Below are 14,687 nucleotides of genomic sequence, written 5' to 3'. Positions count from 1 at the left end.
TTACAAAATTTTTACAAAGTGTGATGGGTATGACACTACTGTGCCTTTAAGAAAGGTATTTAAAGCATATTCTCTGCAGTTATAAGTAGCCCTTTCTTTTTATTTTTGGCACCAAGATGCTTGAACAGATGTCCTTTTATTGGTGATAAAGCCATATGATGGGCCTTTTGTTTATTTTTAATGAGTATTCTCCCTGCATCACTCATACCAGGAATGAAATATAAGAACATAAGAAATAGGAGCAGGAGTAGGCCATCCAGCCCTTCGAGCCTGCCCCGCCATTCAATAAGATCATGGCTGATCTGTCGCTGCTCAGTTCCACTTTCCCGCCCTCTCCCCATAACCCTTAATCCCCTCTCTTATCAAAAACCCATCAACCCGCGTCTTAAAAATATTTAGCGAGGCAGCCTCCACCACTTCAACGGGCAGAGAATTCCAGAGATTCACCACCCTTTGAGTGAAGAAGTTCCTCCTCAACTCCGTTCTAAACTGCCCCCCTTTTATCTTGAGGCTGTGCCCCCTAGTCCTACTGTCTTTTTTGAGCGGGAAGAGTCTCTCCACCTCTATCCTATCCATCCCATTCATCATCTTATACGTCTCAATGAGATCTCCCCTCATTCTTCTAAACTCTAACGAGTACAAGCCCAGTTTATTCAGCCTCTCCTCATAGCTCAACCCCCTCAACTCCGGTATCAGCCTAGTAAACCTCCTCTGCACTCCCTCCAAGGCCAAAATATCTTTGTGCAGGTGCGGCGCCCAAAACTGCACACAGTACTCCAGCTGCGGCCTCACCAATGCCCTATACAGCTGCAGCAAGACCTCCCTACTTTTATATTCAATCCCCTTCGCTATGAAGGCCAGCATCCCATTCGCCTTCCTGACCACCTGCTGCACCTGCAAGCTGGGTTTTTGCAACTCATGCACAAGGACCCCGAGGTCCCTCTGCACCGCCGCCTGCTGCAGTTTTTCACCCCGTAAGTAATAGTCCTTCCTACCATTCTTCCTACCAAAGTGGACCACCTCACACTTGCCAACATTAAATTCCATTTGCCATTTCCTGGCCCATTTGCCCAGCCTATCTAGATCCTTCTGCAGACTCTCCACACCCTCCGCACAATTTGCCGTTCCCCCAATCTTGGTGTCATCAGCAAATGTCAACATCCTTGCTTATTTGTGCCAAATTCAAAGTGCAAAACATATGATCTAGGCTGACTTCATAAAACACCCTTGGGGTCTCTGACCTGGATTATAACACGGGCTGGCGAATCTGGAACTGGAGGGACAGTCTCAAAATAAGGGGCAGCCTTTTAAGACTGATGAAGAGGAGTTTCTTCACTCAGGGTGGTGAAGGTTTGGAATTCTCTACTCTATAAGGCTCTGTCATCGATTATGTTCAAGACAGAAATTGATAGATTTCTAGCTGTTGATGACATCAAGGGATATGGAGATAGTGGGGAAAAATGATGTAGGGGTAAATGATCAGCCATGATCTGTTTGAATGGTGGAGCAGGCTCAATGGGTTGATTGACCTACTCTTGCTCCTGGTTTCTGGGTAAATTTAAAATGGACTTATTCTTTGAGCCAAGGAACAGTGTCTATAGAGAAGGATAAAAATTCTGAATAACAAAAGTCAAAAATCAGATGTTCCTTTAAGTTGCATGGATAGATGACTTCACTAACCTGTACTTGGCAACCTATTTGAAAATTGAGGGAACTTTAAGCAGACTGGCGGGTCAAGCAACAAGAGACGCAACCAACAGAATTGAGATAAAATTTCAATCATTCTGTACATTACAAACTTCTCAAATATTAATAATGCAAACCTGACAGCAGGCTTCACATTCATGGTCATGCTTATTATTTCCAAATCATTCTCCAGGTTTAAGAACATAAGAACATAAGAACATAAGAAATAGGAGCAGGAGTAGGCCATCTGGCCCTTCGAGCCTGCCCCGCCATTCAATAAGATCATGGCTGATCTGTCGTGGCTCAGTTCCACTTTCCCGCCCTCTCCCCATAACCCTTAATCCCCTCTCTTATCAAAAACCCATCAACCCGCTTCTTAAAAATATTTAGCGAGGCAGCCTCCACCACTTCAACGGGCAGAGAATTCCAGAGATTCACCACCCTTTGAGTGAAGAAGTTCCTCCTCAACTCCGTTCTGAACCGCCCCCCCTTTATCTTGAGGCTGTGCCCCCTAGTCCTACTGTCTTTTTTGAGCGGGAAGAGTCTTTCCACCTCTATCCTATCCATCCCATTCATCATCTTATACATCTCAATGAGATCTCCCCTCATTCTTCTAAACTCTAACGAGTACAAGCCTAGTTTATTCAGCCTCTCCTCATAGCTCAACCCCCTCAACTCCGGTATCAGCCTAGTAAACCTCCTCTGCACTCCCTCCAAGGCCAAAATATCCTTGCGCAGGTGCGGCGCCCAAAACTGCACACAGTACTCCAGCTGCGGCCTCACCAATGCCCTATACAGCTGCAGCAAGACCTCCCTACTTTTATATTCAATCCCCCTCGCTATGAAGGCCAGCATCCCATTCGCCTTCCTGACCACCTGCTGCACCTGCAGGCTGGGTTTTTGCGACTCATGCACAAGGACCCCGAGGTCCCTCTGCACCGTCGCCTGCTGCAGTTTTTCGCCCCGTAAGTAATAGTCCTTCCTACCATTCTTCCTACCAAAGTGGACCACCTCACACTTGCCAACATTAAATTCCATTTGCCATTTCCTGGCCCATTCGCCCAGCCTATCTAGATCCTTCTGCAGACTCTCCACACCCTCCGCACAATTTGCCTTTCCCCCAATCTTCAATAATCTGCAATAAACTGGTATGAATCAGACCAGGAATCAATTGACCCAGGAACAGCTCAATTGTAAATGCTCACAATCTTGCTTACTGAGAACTTGAACATAAATTTTTAATTGGGTCATTTAATGTGCTATTGCGTCACTGATTAGTAAAGTTGATCATCCAAAATTAACTTTTATGTTAATTAATTAATTTGATGTAATGCATGGATTCATAATAGAATCCCCTATTTATTAGATCAATTAGGAAGGTTAGTGTATGTCCTGATGAAGAACCCCATATCAGACTAGTTTCAATCAAAGTCAATTCTCTCTTCCCTCCCCTCTACTGCACAGGTACAATGAGCAGGCCTGATCATTTTTGCATTTAGCTTATTCCCAGCCATTATATATAGAATGCCTATTCCAAAGGAAAACAGGATCAGTAAATCAAGGTCTGGGAGATGATTTGATGTAGTTCTGTCTTCATGGTTCATTCCGTAGCTTTTAATTTTTTTTACATTTGAGGAATTTTGAATTCTCCTGAGATTCTTGTATCTCCCATTTAAAAACCCAGACAATGCAGCAACACATCCCAACGTGCTTCACAGGAGCACAATCAGACACAAATTGACATTAAGCCAAAGGAGGATATATTGGGATAGGTGAAATTAAATTGCAGATTTGAGGGCCTAGGTGGCTGACGGCACAACCACCAACTGGATATGCACAGGAGGGTTTTAGGTGGTCATAGAGATAATTAAGGAGGGGGTGAGACCAGAGGGATTTGAACACAAAGGGAGAATTTTAAAAGTAAGACGAAAAGTCCTGAAGCTCTGCATGAGTGAGCCACATTTTGCTAAATCCAAACCAATTACAGTATTCCCAGCTTCTTCTTGACATTGTACACTTCAGTGGAGCAACCAGGAAGAAAGTAAAACACAGTAAAGGCCATACACAAGATTTGAATCTATTGCATTTTGTGATTAGTGCAAAATAGTCAGTCTTTTTTTAATTCTGGGGAGGATTTCTAGCATTTGTCACTTGCAGTTAAATAACAAACTCTGACCTCAAATGCACCTAAGAAGAATTAGCCTCAGGGTGTCCCCATTTACAGCAATATGATTCAACCCTTTGAATAAGCAATTTAATGGCAATTGCATGGTATAATACTGTTCTTTTGAAAATTGTGTTATATCTCTTATGAGAAACATCGCACTGTCGGAAGCAGGAATGTTAATCTACTCCAAATTGAAGGCAGCCAACTGTGCACCTTAAACGGCAGTGCTGGAAGCCTAAGACCTGTGACTGTACAAATTTCATAGAATCCCTACAGTGCAAAAGAATATCATTCAGCCCACCAAGTCCACACCACCCCTCCGACAGAGCATCCCACCCAGACCTGATCCCTGTAACCCCAAGTTTTTACCTTGCTAATCCACCTAACCTGCACATCTTGTGACACTAAGAGGCAATTTAGCATAGCCAATCAACCTAATCCACACGTCTTTGGATTTGTAGAAAATAAAACATCTGGTATTTCATTTACATTTAGAAATTCAATACGCGACTGTCCAGCCCAAAACTGGATAGATGCACTAATTGTGGCAATCCCTTAGAAAACAACAGGATAAAGAAAAAGCAATCAGTAATAATTTTCAAATATAAAAATTCATATTTATAGAGTGCATTTCACAACTTTAGAATGTGCTTTACAGCCAATTAAATAATTTTGAAGTGTAATCACTGGTATAATGAATATCGCCACGGGATCTGTCCACCTAAGAGGACAGATGGAGCCTCAGTTTAATATCTCATCTGAAAGAGAGGGCAGTACACTCTGTGTCAGCTTGGATATTGTGCTGAAGCCTTGAGTGGAGCCATGGGCACAGTTGATGCCTTCTGTGCCTGTTGGGCACCGCAGGGGCTGGGGTGCATTATTGACCCTAATAATCACATTTTAATTTGACATTTTTAAGTTTCCTTTGTACTTTGTTTTTGTTCGGGCTGTTCCCCTTCCTGTTGGGGAGCTGCCCCTTTTACCTTGTCCTAATTTAGTTTGAATTTGTTTATTTGGTTTGACCTTAAAAGAGGCCTTGAGTAGGGCTCAAGCCCACAATCAGAATTGATCGAGCATCCTGCCAACTGGAGCAAAGTCAACACCTGAAACTTTTGTTTAAGAAAGGTCAGTTACCAGAGGTTGCAGGTTTACAGGGCCAAAAGAGAAAATGCTGGAAAATTTCAGCAGGTCTGGCAGCATCTGTGAGGAAAGAGCTGACGTTTGGGGTCCAGATGACAAAGCAATCCCTCCCCATCAGGAGTCATCTGGACTCGAAACGTCAGCTCTTTCCTCACAGATGCTGCCAGACCTGCTGAGATTTTCCAGCATTTTCACTTTTGGTTTCAGATTCCAGCATCCTAAATATTTTGCTTTTAAATTGATTTACGGGGATTGGTAAAATAACTGGAGGTGACATGAGGAAACATTTTAAATTGTTTCATTAGGAAGACACTACCCGAAAGGGCAAATGAAGCAAATTTAGATAGTAACTGCGAAACGAGAACTGGATATATACTTGATGGGGAAAATTTTCATACGCTGTGGAATTTATTGGAAAACTTTCAGGGAGCTAGCACAGGGATGATGGACAAAACGGCCTCCTGTGCCCAGCTCATTTTATGAAGTAATCTCATTTAAAGTCTCTGAATAGCAAAACTAAATGCAGATAACAGTACGCTCGCAGTTTAAAGGGACTATTTGAAAGTTTCTTGAGGTACAAAACATACATGAATAACTTCCCGCCTGAAGGGAGAGGCGCCTCGGCTGTGACCCGGAAATGATCCTTCTTAACTTTCATACGATGAAATTTTAATTAAGTTGTAAATTATTGAATGTTTGCATGGTAGAAGAAGACGCACAAGATCGAAATAAGTGATCAGGAAAAAGAATTGCAGTCAGAGCGGTGCTGTGACCCGGAAGTGCTTGTGTATCGCGGCGTTTCCTTCAGTTTGGGGCCTGGCTCGAGCGACCGGAGGCGGCGGCGGCATCAATGAGTAAACTGCGAATTCGTGACGAAAGGGGTGAGTTTTCCTTGTATACGTTGCTCGTGTCTTTTTCGCGCCGAGTGAGTGACTGTGATGGAAAGGAGTGGCGGGGCTGCCGATTTCTGTGTCTTTTAGTAACTTTCAGGGTCAGTGTCTGTTTTGAATATGCAATGATAAACATTTGGATGGTTCCTGGAGCAATTCCTCTTTTCTGTCGTCTTCCCTCCCCAAAAGTTGCAAGTCTGAGTTCTGCAATATAATATGACTTTTTTTTCACGTGAATATCGACTATTTGTTGTGTTTTTTTGATTGTGAAGGGCTTTGTAGTCCAGGCTGATTCTGCCTTTTGATTTGATTTGATTTATTATTGTCACATGTATTGGGATACAGTGAAAAGTATTGTTTCTTGTGCACTATACAGACAAAGCATGCTGTTCATAGAGAAGGAAAGGAGAGAGCAGAAGATTGTAACACTATCATAGCTAAGATGTAGTGAAAGATCATATTTGATTTATTATTGTCATATGTATTTGAGTACAGTGAAAAGCACTGTTTCTTGTCTACTTTACTGTCAAAACATACTGTGTAGAGCACATAGGGGAGAGGGAAAGAAGTGGGTGCAGAATGTAGTGTTACAATCAGCTAGGGTGGAGAGAAAGATCAGAGCTTAATATTTGAGTTGATTTGTTACTGTCACATGTATTAGTATACAATAAAAAGTATTGTCTGTGTGCTTTGCAGACAATTCATAGAGAAGGAAAAGAGTGCAGAATGTAGTGTTACAGTCACAGCTAGGGTGTAAAGAAAGATCAATTTAATATATAGGTCCATTCAAAAGTCTGATTGTAGCAAGAAAGAAGCTGTTCTTAAGTTGGTTGGTACATGATCTCAGACATTTCTATCATTTTCCCAATGGAAGATGGCAGAAGAGAGTATGTCTGTGGGTTTGTGGGATTCTTCCATTGTCTGCACGCAGGTAGCTTCCAGAAGAGAGTGAGTTGATTTTTCTGAGTCCACTTCAGAAGTATTGGCCACTCTGGTTTCACACCACTGACTGACGAACACACTTTGAGATCTTTTAGTTCTTCCTTTGGCACAGTACCATGGCAACTTGTGAATTTACACAATGAAATAATCGGGCATCCTGGTCAAGTTACAGCTTGATTCTTCTCTGCTGTAAGCAATTGGACTGAATGAGTTAACCTGACTGATTTTGTGCTGCTGTTCCAATAGTTTATAATTTTTAGGTTAGTTTAAAGATGTGTGGCACATTGTATTTGGAATGACCTCAGTGTTGGAATCACGACAGTTGTGTTTATAGTGATATTTGGTTCTGAGCGAGATGGTGTTCTAATGCAAGTTGATGCATTAAATAGATAATGTGTTTGTGACCAAAACAATGTGGTATTCAGCAGGTTTTTTTCTGAGATCTTGCGGCATTACCGATTTTTTTTTTACCAGATTCTTAACAGATGAGAGCCTCTCCAACTTGGATTCCCACATCTCTCCATTGTCCAGCTTAGTGGGCTTGCTGTATCTTGCTTTTGTTCTTGCCCATCTGATTGGAACCAGAGCATCTGCAGCATTCTGTTCTTGCCCTGCCACTATTTCCTCCCAAGTTCAGCAAGGATCTTTCCTCGGTCTCTTTATTCCTGGGGTCAAGTCCGCTGACTGCATCTAGGTCTACCTTTCCGTTACCTCTTGATCCCTCTGCTGCCTTTGTGTTGTCAGGTTGCTTAGTCAAATTGGATGAGCTGCAATTTGTTTCAGCTTAACAGTAAGACTAAATAATTTTCCTTGGCCCAGGCGTTATAGTCCTGGAGTGGCCCTGACGTTTGCATCAAAAAGTGGGAGGCCCTAAATTTTTTTTGGGAATTCTGAGCCTTTCCCGTTTGTGAAAGAACAATTGCAGTAAACGACCTCGAGCAAATTGTCCTTTCAGTAACAAAAGGCCAAGATCTAGTGATTTAGCATCTGTTCAAGGCAAAAGCAGTTACCATTCATATCTGACCTGATGAAATGATGCTTATGGGACTGAGAACAAGTAGATATCAAGGTCACTAGCTGTTTTTACAAAGCGGAGGGGAGCAGGGGCCTAGTTCAAGTTCAAAGCCTTGTGCGCACGCAGGTTGCAAGGTGTAAGTTGTGGCATGGTGGTTAGCACTGCTGCCTCACGGCGCCAGTGACCCGAGTTTGATTCCTGGCTTGGGTCACTGTCCGTGTGGAGTTTGCACATTCTCCCTGTGTCTCCGTGGATTTCCTCTGGGTGTTCCTGTTTCCTCCCACAGTCTGAAAGACATGTTGGTTAGGTGCATTGGCCATGCTAAATTCTCCCTCTATGTACCCGAACAGGTGGCAGTGGAGTGTGGTGACTAAGGGATTTTCACAGTAACTTCATTGCAGTGTTAATGTAAGCCTGCTGTGACGCTAATAAATAAACTTTAAAAAGAATTGAGAGTTGGATACTCAGTGAGATCTTGGTGTCCTTGAGCATCAGTCACTGAAAGTAAGTGTGCAAGTCCAACAGGCAGTAAACAAGGCAAATGGTATGTTGGCCTTCATAGCGAGAGGATTTGAGGATAGGGATATTTTGCGGCAATTGTGTAGGACGTTGTGTGCAGTTTGGGCTTCCTTATTTATGGAGGGAGTGCAGTGAAGGTTTACTTGGCTGATTCCTGGGATGGCAGGAAGTCATATGAGGAGAGATTAAATTGGTTAGGATTATATTCATTGGAGTTTAGAAGAGTGAGAGGGAATCTCATAGAAACTTATGAAATCCTAACAAGGTAGATTCAGAGAGAATGTTCCTTGACATCTACTTATTGTCAGTCACATAAGCACTACTTCAGGTCAGATATGAATGGTAACTGCTTTTGCTTTGAACGGACGCTGAATCGCTGAACCTTGGCCTTTTCTTACTGAAAGAACAATTTGCTTGAGGTCGTTTACTGCAATTGTTCTTTCACAAAAGGGAATGGTGTGGGTGCCCAGAACTATGGGTCATAGTTTGAGGGTATGAGGGTAAACCTGTTAGGGCTGAGGTGAGGAGAAATTTCTTATTCCAGTGAGTGGTGAATCTGTGGCATTTGCTACCACAGAAAGTAGTTGAGGCCAAAATGTCTGATTTCAAGAAGAAGTTAACTATAGCTCTAGGGGCTAAAGGGATCGAGGGATATGGAGGTGAAAATGGGATTAGGGTATTGAATTTGATAATGAATAGCCGAGAGGCTCAAGGGACTGAATGGCCTACTCCTGCTTCTATCTTCTATGTATTTATGTATGTATGCCTTCTAGCACATAGCTACCCACTGTTAGTTTATACTGGGTGCAGTGTAATTTTGATCCCTTGCAGAACCTAGGCACTTCAGGAGAATTTGCTTTTTGGGGAATTCTCTTATACTTCTTTTGATATTGTTAAAATGGGGACTCCTGGCCGTTCTTAGATACTCACCTGTAGTAGGGAGGAGTTCTGCAGAGATATCAAACATGGAGATGTGATCTGGAACGTGCTGCCTGAAAGAGCTGCAGCAGAGCTGCTTGTTGCTAGATACAGTGCAGAGCACAGTTAACAATCTATCTCCGGCTGCTTATAACTTGTATCTATAGTCCAGCTGAAACACAAAATGCAGGACAGGAACGTAAAAGTGCTGTATACAGTAGAGGTTATTTTAGTCAGGTGTTTTGAAAAGGCAAGAGTGTCTAGACTCATGCAAGGCAAAGTGAACTTGCTGGAGGCACTAGTTTCAGGGTTTTTAAATTTTGTTTTACAGACCTATAAAATTTTGATCAATGAAACAACTTTATATGGAAAGCCTCGTACTGTGACTTTGATCAGATCACGCTGCCACGGATGATGAGCAATTCTGCTTCGGCTGGTCACAATAGCTCTCTGGAGGGAAGGAGTTTGGATAAAGGTATTGTATACGTGGTGCTGGATGTGTGGGGTGGGGAGAGGGGATTGCTTTGTTTGTCTGGAGAAACACTAATGTAGCTCAGGAGAGGGGAAGTTGGGATCATTTGTTCCATTGTTCATAACTGCTTGTTCTGCTGCTTTCCATATTTGAATTTTGTGGGTCAGGTTTAGCACTGCGCCTCATTGATGGATAAATCTTGACCAGAACATCGATCTCGTCATATCAATAACATGAAGTACCTGCTAATTGATGGATTTAACTGTTATACACAGTTCCAAGCCTCCATTAGCACTGTTGTGGTTAAAGGAGACAAAGCTTGTTGTAGATTATAGGTGTTGCCATTTTGGTTGTTTGCTACTTCAATTAAGTGATCTGTGATCCATTTAATGTTGCTATCCGTGTAGTTCCAGCATATAGATTCATACAGCACAAAAGAAGGTCATTTGGCCCATCATGTCTGTGCCAGTTCTTTGAAAGAACAATCGAATTTTCTCCCCATTGGCCACTTATTTACTCTGTCAAAATTATTCATGATTTTGAAACTTGTTCTCCTTAGAGCAGATTTGATCAACTCCACCTTCTCCAAAAACCTGAAGTGCCTCAATTCTGTTGTCATTCTGGTAAATCTCTTCACCCTTTCCATAGACATACATATCTGCCCCACTTCCAGCTCCACTTGGGTTGCATATGCAGTCATGGAAAAATGAAAGAAGGATTAACAAATGAGATAATCAAGTGACAATCTGAACTGAGTATGAATTTCGCAGTTGTTTTGTTGAAGACCAACAAACAGGTTTCTGTTTGCATTATGGCCTTCCCATTTTTTTTTAGTTGCATGGGTTTCCCACTCGGACTGGGAGGGAGTGAGCTCTGTGGGCTCTGCTAATGCTAATCTATAACTGTCCACTTGAGGGCCCTCCCTTGAGTTTGAGTGTATCTTGCCTGATGTGAATGGAGCTGTATCTGCCAGGAAAGTCCAAGGTTCGATCCTTCCTCTATGTTGAATTAGCTTATGAGCAACAGTAGGTGGGGTGACAGTTGCCTTCAACATCTTTTCAGTCAGGGAGGCGAAGGAAAGAAGCCAGGTTTCTGCTCAATTGCAATCCAGTGAACTCCTGAGTGGGAAGTCTGTGTGTGCACAAGGTCTGGGATGTGGAGTGATTGAGTTGAACAGGGCTAGCCTACACTTTCTGGAGTTCAGAATGTGAGCTGATCTCATTATAACAAATGAACTTCCAACAGAGCTCAGCAGAGTCAGAGCTGAGAACCTGTTTTTCCCCTGGCCAGAGTCTGGGGCGAATGGTTTTGGACTGAGATGAGGAGAAATTTCCTCTCCATGTTGAGAATCTTTTGAATTCTCTACCCCATGGAACCACGAAAAGCTCAGTCACTGAATATATTAAAGGCTGAGCTTGATGCATTTTTGCATACCAAGGAAATTGAGGGATAGTGTAGGAAAGTGGAGATAGAAGGAAAGCTGTGATCTTACTGAGTTTTGGAACAGGCTTGAGGGGCTGTATAGCATACTCCTGTTTCTTCTGATTTGATGTCGTAGCTTAGTCTCTCATGAAGTGTGACCTTTAAGGTGAGAAAAATAATGATGATGCCTAGCGCCTTCAGGGAACATTGAGGGGGCAGGGAGGAAGAGATTATTTTCCAGGAGATATGTGGCAGTGACCTACACAAGGTCTCGATTATTTTGCTTACCTTTTTGAGCCATTAACGGCCTCTATTTGCTACCGCTCCCAATGTTACGTTTTCTCAGTGGAATGAGTGATTCTTGTATTTTCATAAATGTTTTCTATTGGCTTATTAAATGTGGTTGGTGTGGACAGGAGCTGTAGTCTTTTTATCAAATAGTCCCTTCATGATTTGCAGTGGATGTAATGGGATATTAGTCACCTTCCTGCTGTGAGCTTTCCATGTGACTTTAGTTGGGAATTCTTGCTAATTTAGTGAAAGACATTCTTCCACCATTTTGAATCTGCCTTTTACTGAAAATGGAAGATGGTCTTTTTCAAATGTTTTACATCATTCTTCCAGGTTTCCTGTCGGTTTTGTTCCTTTCTCAAAGTAACAAGAGATCAATTCCTGTAATCCATTCTGACCTCTCCTCTCCCAAAAAATGTGATCCACCAGTTAGTCCCAGATTGTTGCTGCAGTAGCTGATCTTTGGCTTGGGTCTCAGCGAGGGGTGCTGCAATAGCTGCCCCTTGGTTAGGGAAAGGAGGTGGTCTCTTGCTCAAGCACCAATTGGCTGGGTCATTAAGTATGTTCAAGGTTAAGATAGATTTTTAATTGGTAAGGGAACCGAAGATTATGGGGATAAGGCTGGAAAGTGTTGAGGATTAACAGATCAGTAATGACCTCATTGAATGGTAGAGCAGACTTGATGGGCTGAATGACTTCTTTCTGTTCCTACATCTTCTGGTGATTGGGCTTGAATGTAATCCTCTGGATCTCAATCATCCTGCAGTCAAATAACCTTCGATGCTTGCCGTCAACGCTCACTCCCAAATAAAGGCCACTTGGGAATGAGGTAATAGTGGGAATCTGGTACCTGCAGAACTGTACCACAACAAGGGTCACTTTCAGGAGATGATGTGGATAGGTTTGGCAAAACAAAAACCTGCAAATGAAAGAATAAAATCACTTCTGCTAGGTATGTTTACAATTGGTGTTGATGGTGTGTACTTTAGGATAATGCAAAAGTCGTTTTGAGTCACAACATTAAAATGAGTAGTTAAATCTTGCCGCCTAGCTTGATATTAGATCACTTAAATTTTGACGTGAAATAATGAGCTATGCTTTCTCTTTTTTTTTGTGTGAAGCTGATCAGCAGTGTGCATTGGGTGCTTTTGGGACAAGGCTTATGTCGACAGGCTCTGTGGGGAGATCTGATGGGGACCAGTCCCCGTCGGCACAGAAACGCACCGCGACTCAAGCTTTCAGTCTACTTCCCAAACGCAGAAGCTCATCCAGGTACTACAAAGTTGGAACTGCTCTGCCTCTTCTGCCCATCCAAGGGCTCCTTGGTTTCCACGTCATTTATATTACTGTGCTCCTCGAAATGGTTCTCTACAATATATGTTGCCTCACTTGATGCTCGGAATTCTCTCCCTGCTGTGGAGTGGAGTTCTGAGTGCTGGAGTTGGCCAAAAGACTAGATTGTCTATGCACAGTCACTTCCAAATCACAGTTGAAGTTTGCCAGTGGCTCTTGGTAACGATGGCTGTTTATATTTGCTGTTGAAGTCACCTCGGGCAGTGATGTTCAGCACCTAATGAAGTGTGTACACGACCTCACTTGCACTGTACAAGTGTCTACAGCATAGCATTTTTCATAGCAGAAATAAAGTATCAAACTGGGGTCCATAATACACCAGTGAGCCTCTATGGATAGATCCCTTTGATTCAGGACTAGCCAGGATCACCCTAATAGAGTCTGCACAGTGATGTTTATTGGGGACAATTAACTAATGAGAATTTCAAACTCTGTCCACCCCTCAGTTTGAAGCTTGTTGTTGGGTGTTCTTCCCCTTCCATCCCCTGTATTTTTCCATGCAAGTTGGCTGAGTAAATAGAGTTGATGAAATTATTCAAGTGTTTTTTTTTTGTTTTACTTTCTCCCTTTGGTGTTTCCCCTTGTTGAGTGATCGCCTTCCATGCCTCTCTGCTTGTGTGGGGAAGGAAGGAATGGTCTCTTCCTGTCACTTGTTTCTTCCACTGGGATGAGTTAATTCTGTGACAACAGCTATCAACCTTTGAGCCTTCTGGCATACTGTCTTCTTGCACTGCTTGTAATTTAACTCCAATTTAAATGACTTTTACATTAACCTGTTATAAAGTTGTGAATCATTAGAAGTGCATCATTTGCAATGTTTAGGTAATACATTTGGCATTAAACTTAATAAGCCACTTACAAATATATACAGATATTAGACATGCCATACATTTAAGATCCCGGTCTTGGGGTTCACATGATTGTTGTTGAGCAGGATGAGAAGGCTTACCAATGAATGACCAAAGTGGATGCTTTGTGGCTTGGTTTAATACTGATGCAAGCATCTTAATGCTTGTACTCGTTTTTTTTAAAAATTGCTCACTGTCGTTTGGTCCCCTGTTCTCCTCCCTGCTGAGTCTGGTGGTTTGTACTCCCATAGGGTTCCAGGAGTGTAAGCAGCCCTCGGTACCCTATTCAAACAAATATTCTTCATGGATATTGTTAGGCAGTAAGTGTTGGACTGTTTGACCCATAAAAGGCATCCTTGCAAAGCCTGGACCTGTTTGCCCTCACAGTTCATTGTGTTCAGCAGAAGCCAAAATGCTTCTGATGCTGATTACTGCCTTCAGTGTAAGGTTGTAGGCCAGTGGTCATTTGTGCGTGGTGAAGATGTGACTTTAGAAATGGAGTAAACTGTTGGAGCATTCTGGTGGTGGGGGAGTGGGCAGTGGGGTAAATTTATGTTGAGAGTTTACTTTTTAAAAAATTGTTTGGCTTTCTTCACTCACGAGGTGAGGGATACCTGTGCTGAGCATTGAAGTGCAACATTGTTTGGCATCCCAGTGTTGTACCAAGAATGTTCAACACCGTTGTCATAGAAGCCGAAAGTTCCCTCTATCCTTTCCAATAAATGTTCCTTGAACCCTAAACTCGGAAGACCACCCTTCCTCACCAATATGAATGTTTCCTTTTGGATATCTGCTGTTCTTGACTGCTTGTTGAGTGAGTGCATTTTTTTGATAACCAAATTGTGAGCAGTTTTTTTTGCTGTAGATTCAGATTTTTGGGATTGGAGTGAGATCATAAATTAATTTCATATTACAGTTCAGTTTGCCAGCTATCCTCCTCCTTTTGTTTCCATCTCAATAAAGAGAGTACCTTTGCACCGTCAGTTTGGACTGGATTCAACTCTGATCTGAGTTGAAGCAATGG

At 42.5% G+C, this 14,687-nt stretch overlaps 1 protein-coding gene across 3 annotated transcripts in view; it reads left to right on the top strand.

Annotated features, from left to right (window-relative positions):
- Positions 1 to 5,796: 5,796 nt before the first annotated feature.
- The window catches only part of mcrs1 (microspherule protein 1), a 28,164-nt gene continuing 19,273 nt past the window's right edge, over positions 5,797 to 14,687 (top strand). For 2 of the 3 annotated variants that reach the window (XM_080217932.1, XM_080217930.1), the window contains exons 1-3: positions 5,797 to 5,874; positions 9,609 to 9,752; positions 12,584 to 12,734. In XM_080217932.1, the coding sequence (XP_080074058.1) occupies positions 9,689 to 9,752; positions 12,584 to 12,734 (215 nt within the window). In that variant the 5' untranslated portion in view covers positions 5,797 to 5,874; positions 9,609 to 9,688. Of the gene's footprint in view, positions 5,875 to 5,906; positions 5,985 to 9,608; positions 9,753 to 12,583; positions 12,735 to 14,687 lie in introns of those variants that run through there. The other variant, XM_080217931.1, reaches the window with a different exon arrangement.

The sequence above is a fragment of the Carcharhinus amblyrhynchos genome, chromosome X, assembly GCF_965287045.1.
Source record: "Carcharhinus amblyrhynchos chromosome X, sCarAmb.v2.hapA, whole genome shotgun sequence".
Lineage (NCBI taxonomy): Eukaryota > Metazoa > Chordata > Chondrichthyes > Carcharhiniformes > Carcharhinidae > Carcharhinus > Carcharhinus amblyrhynchos.
This window is presented reverse-complemented; position numbering and strand designations above follow the sequence as displayed.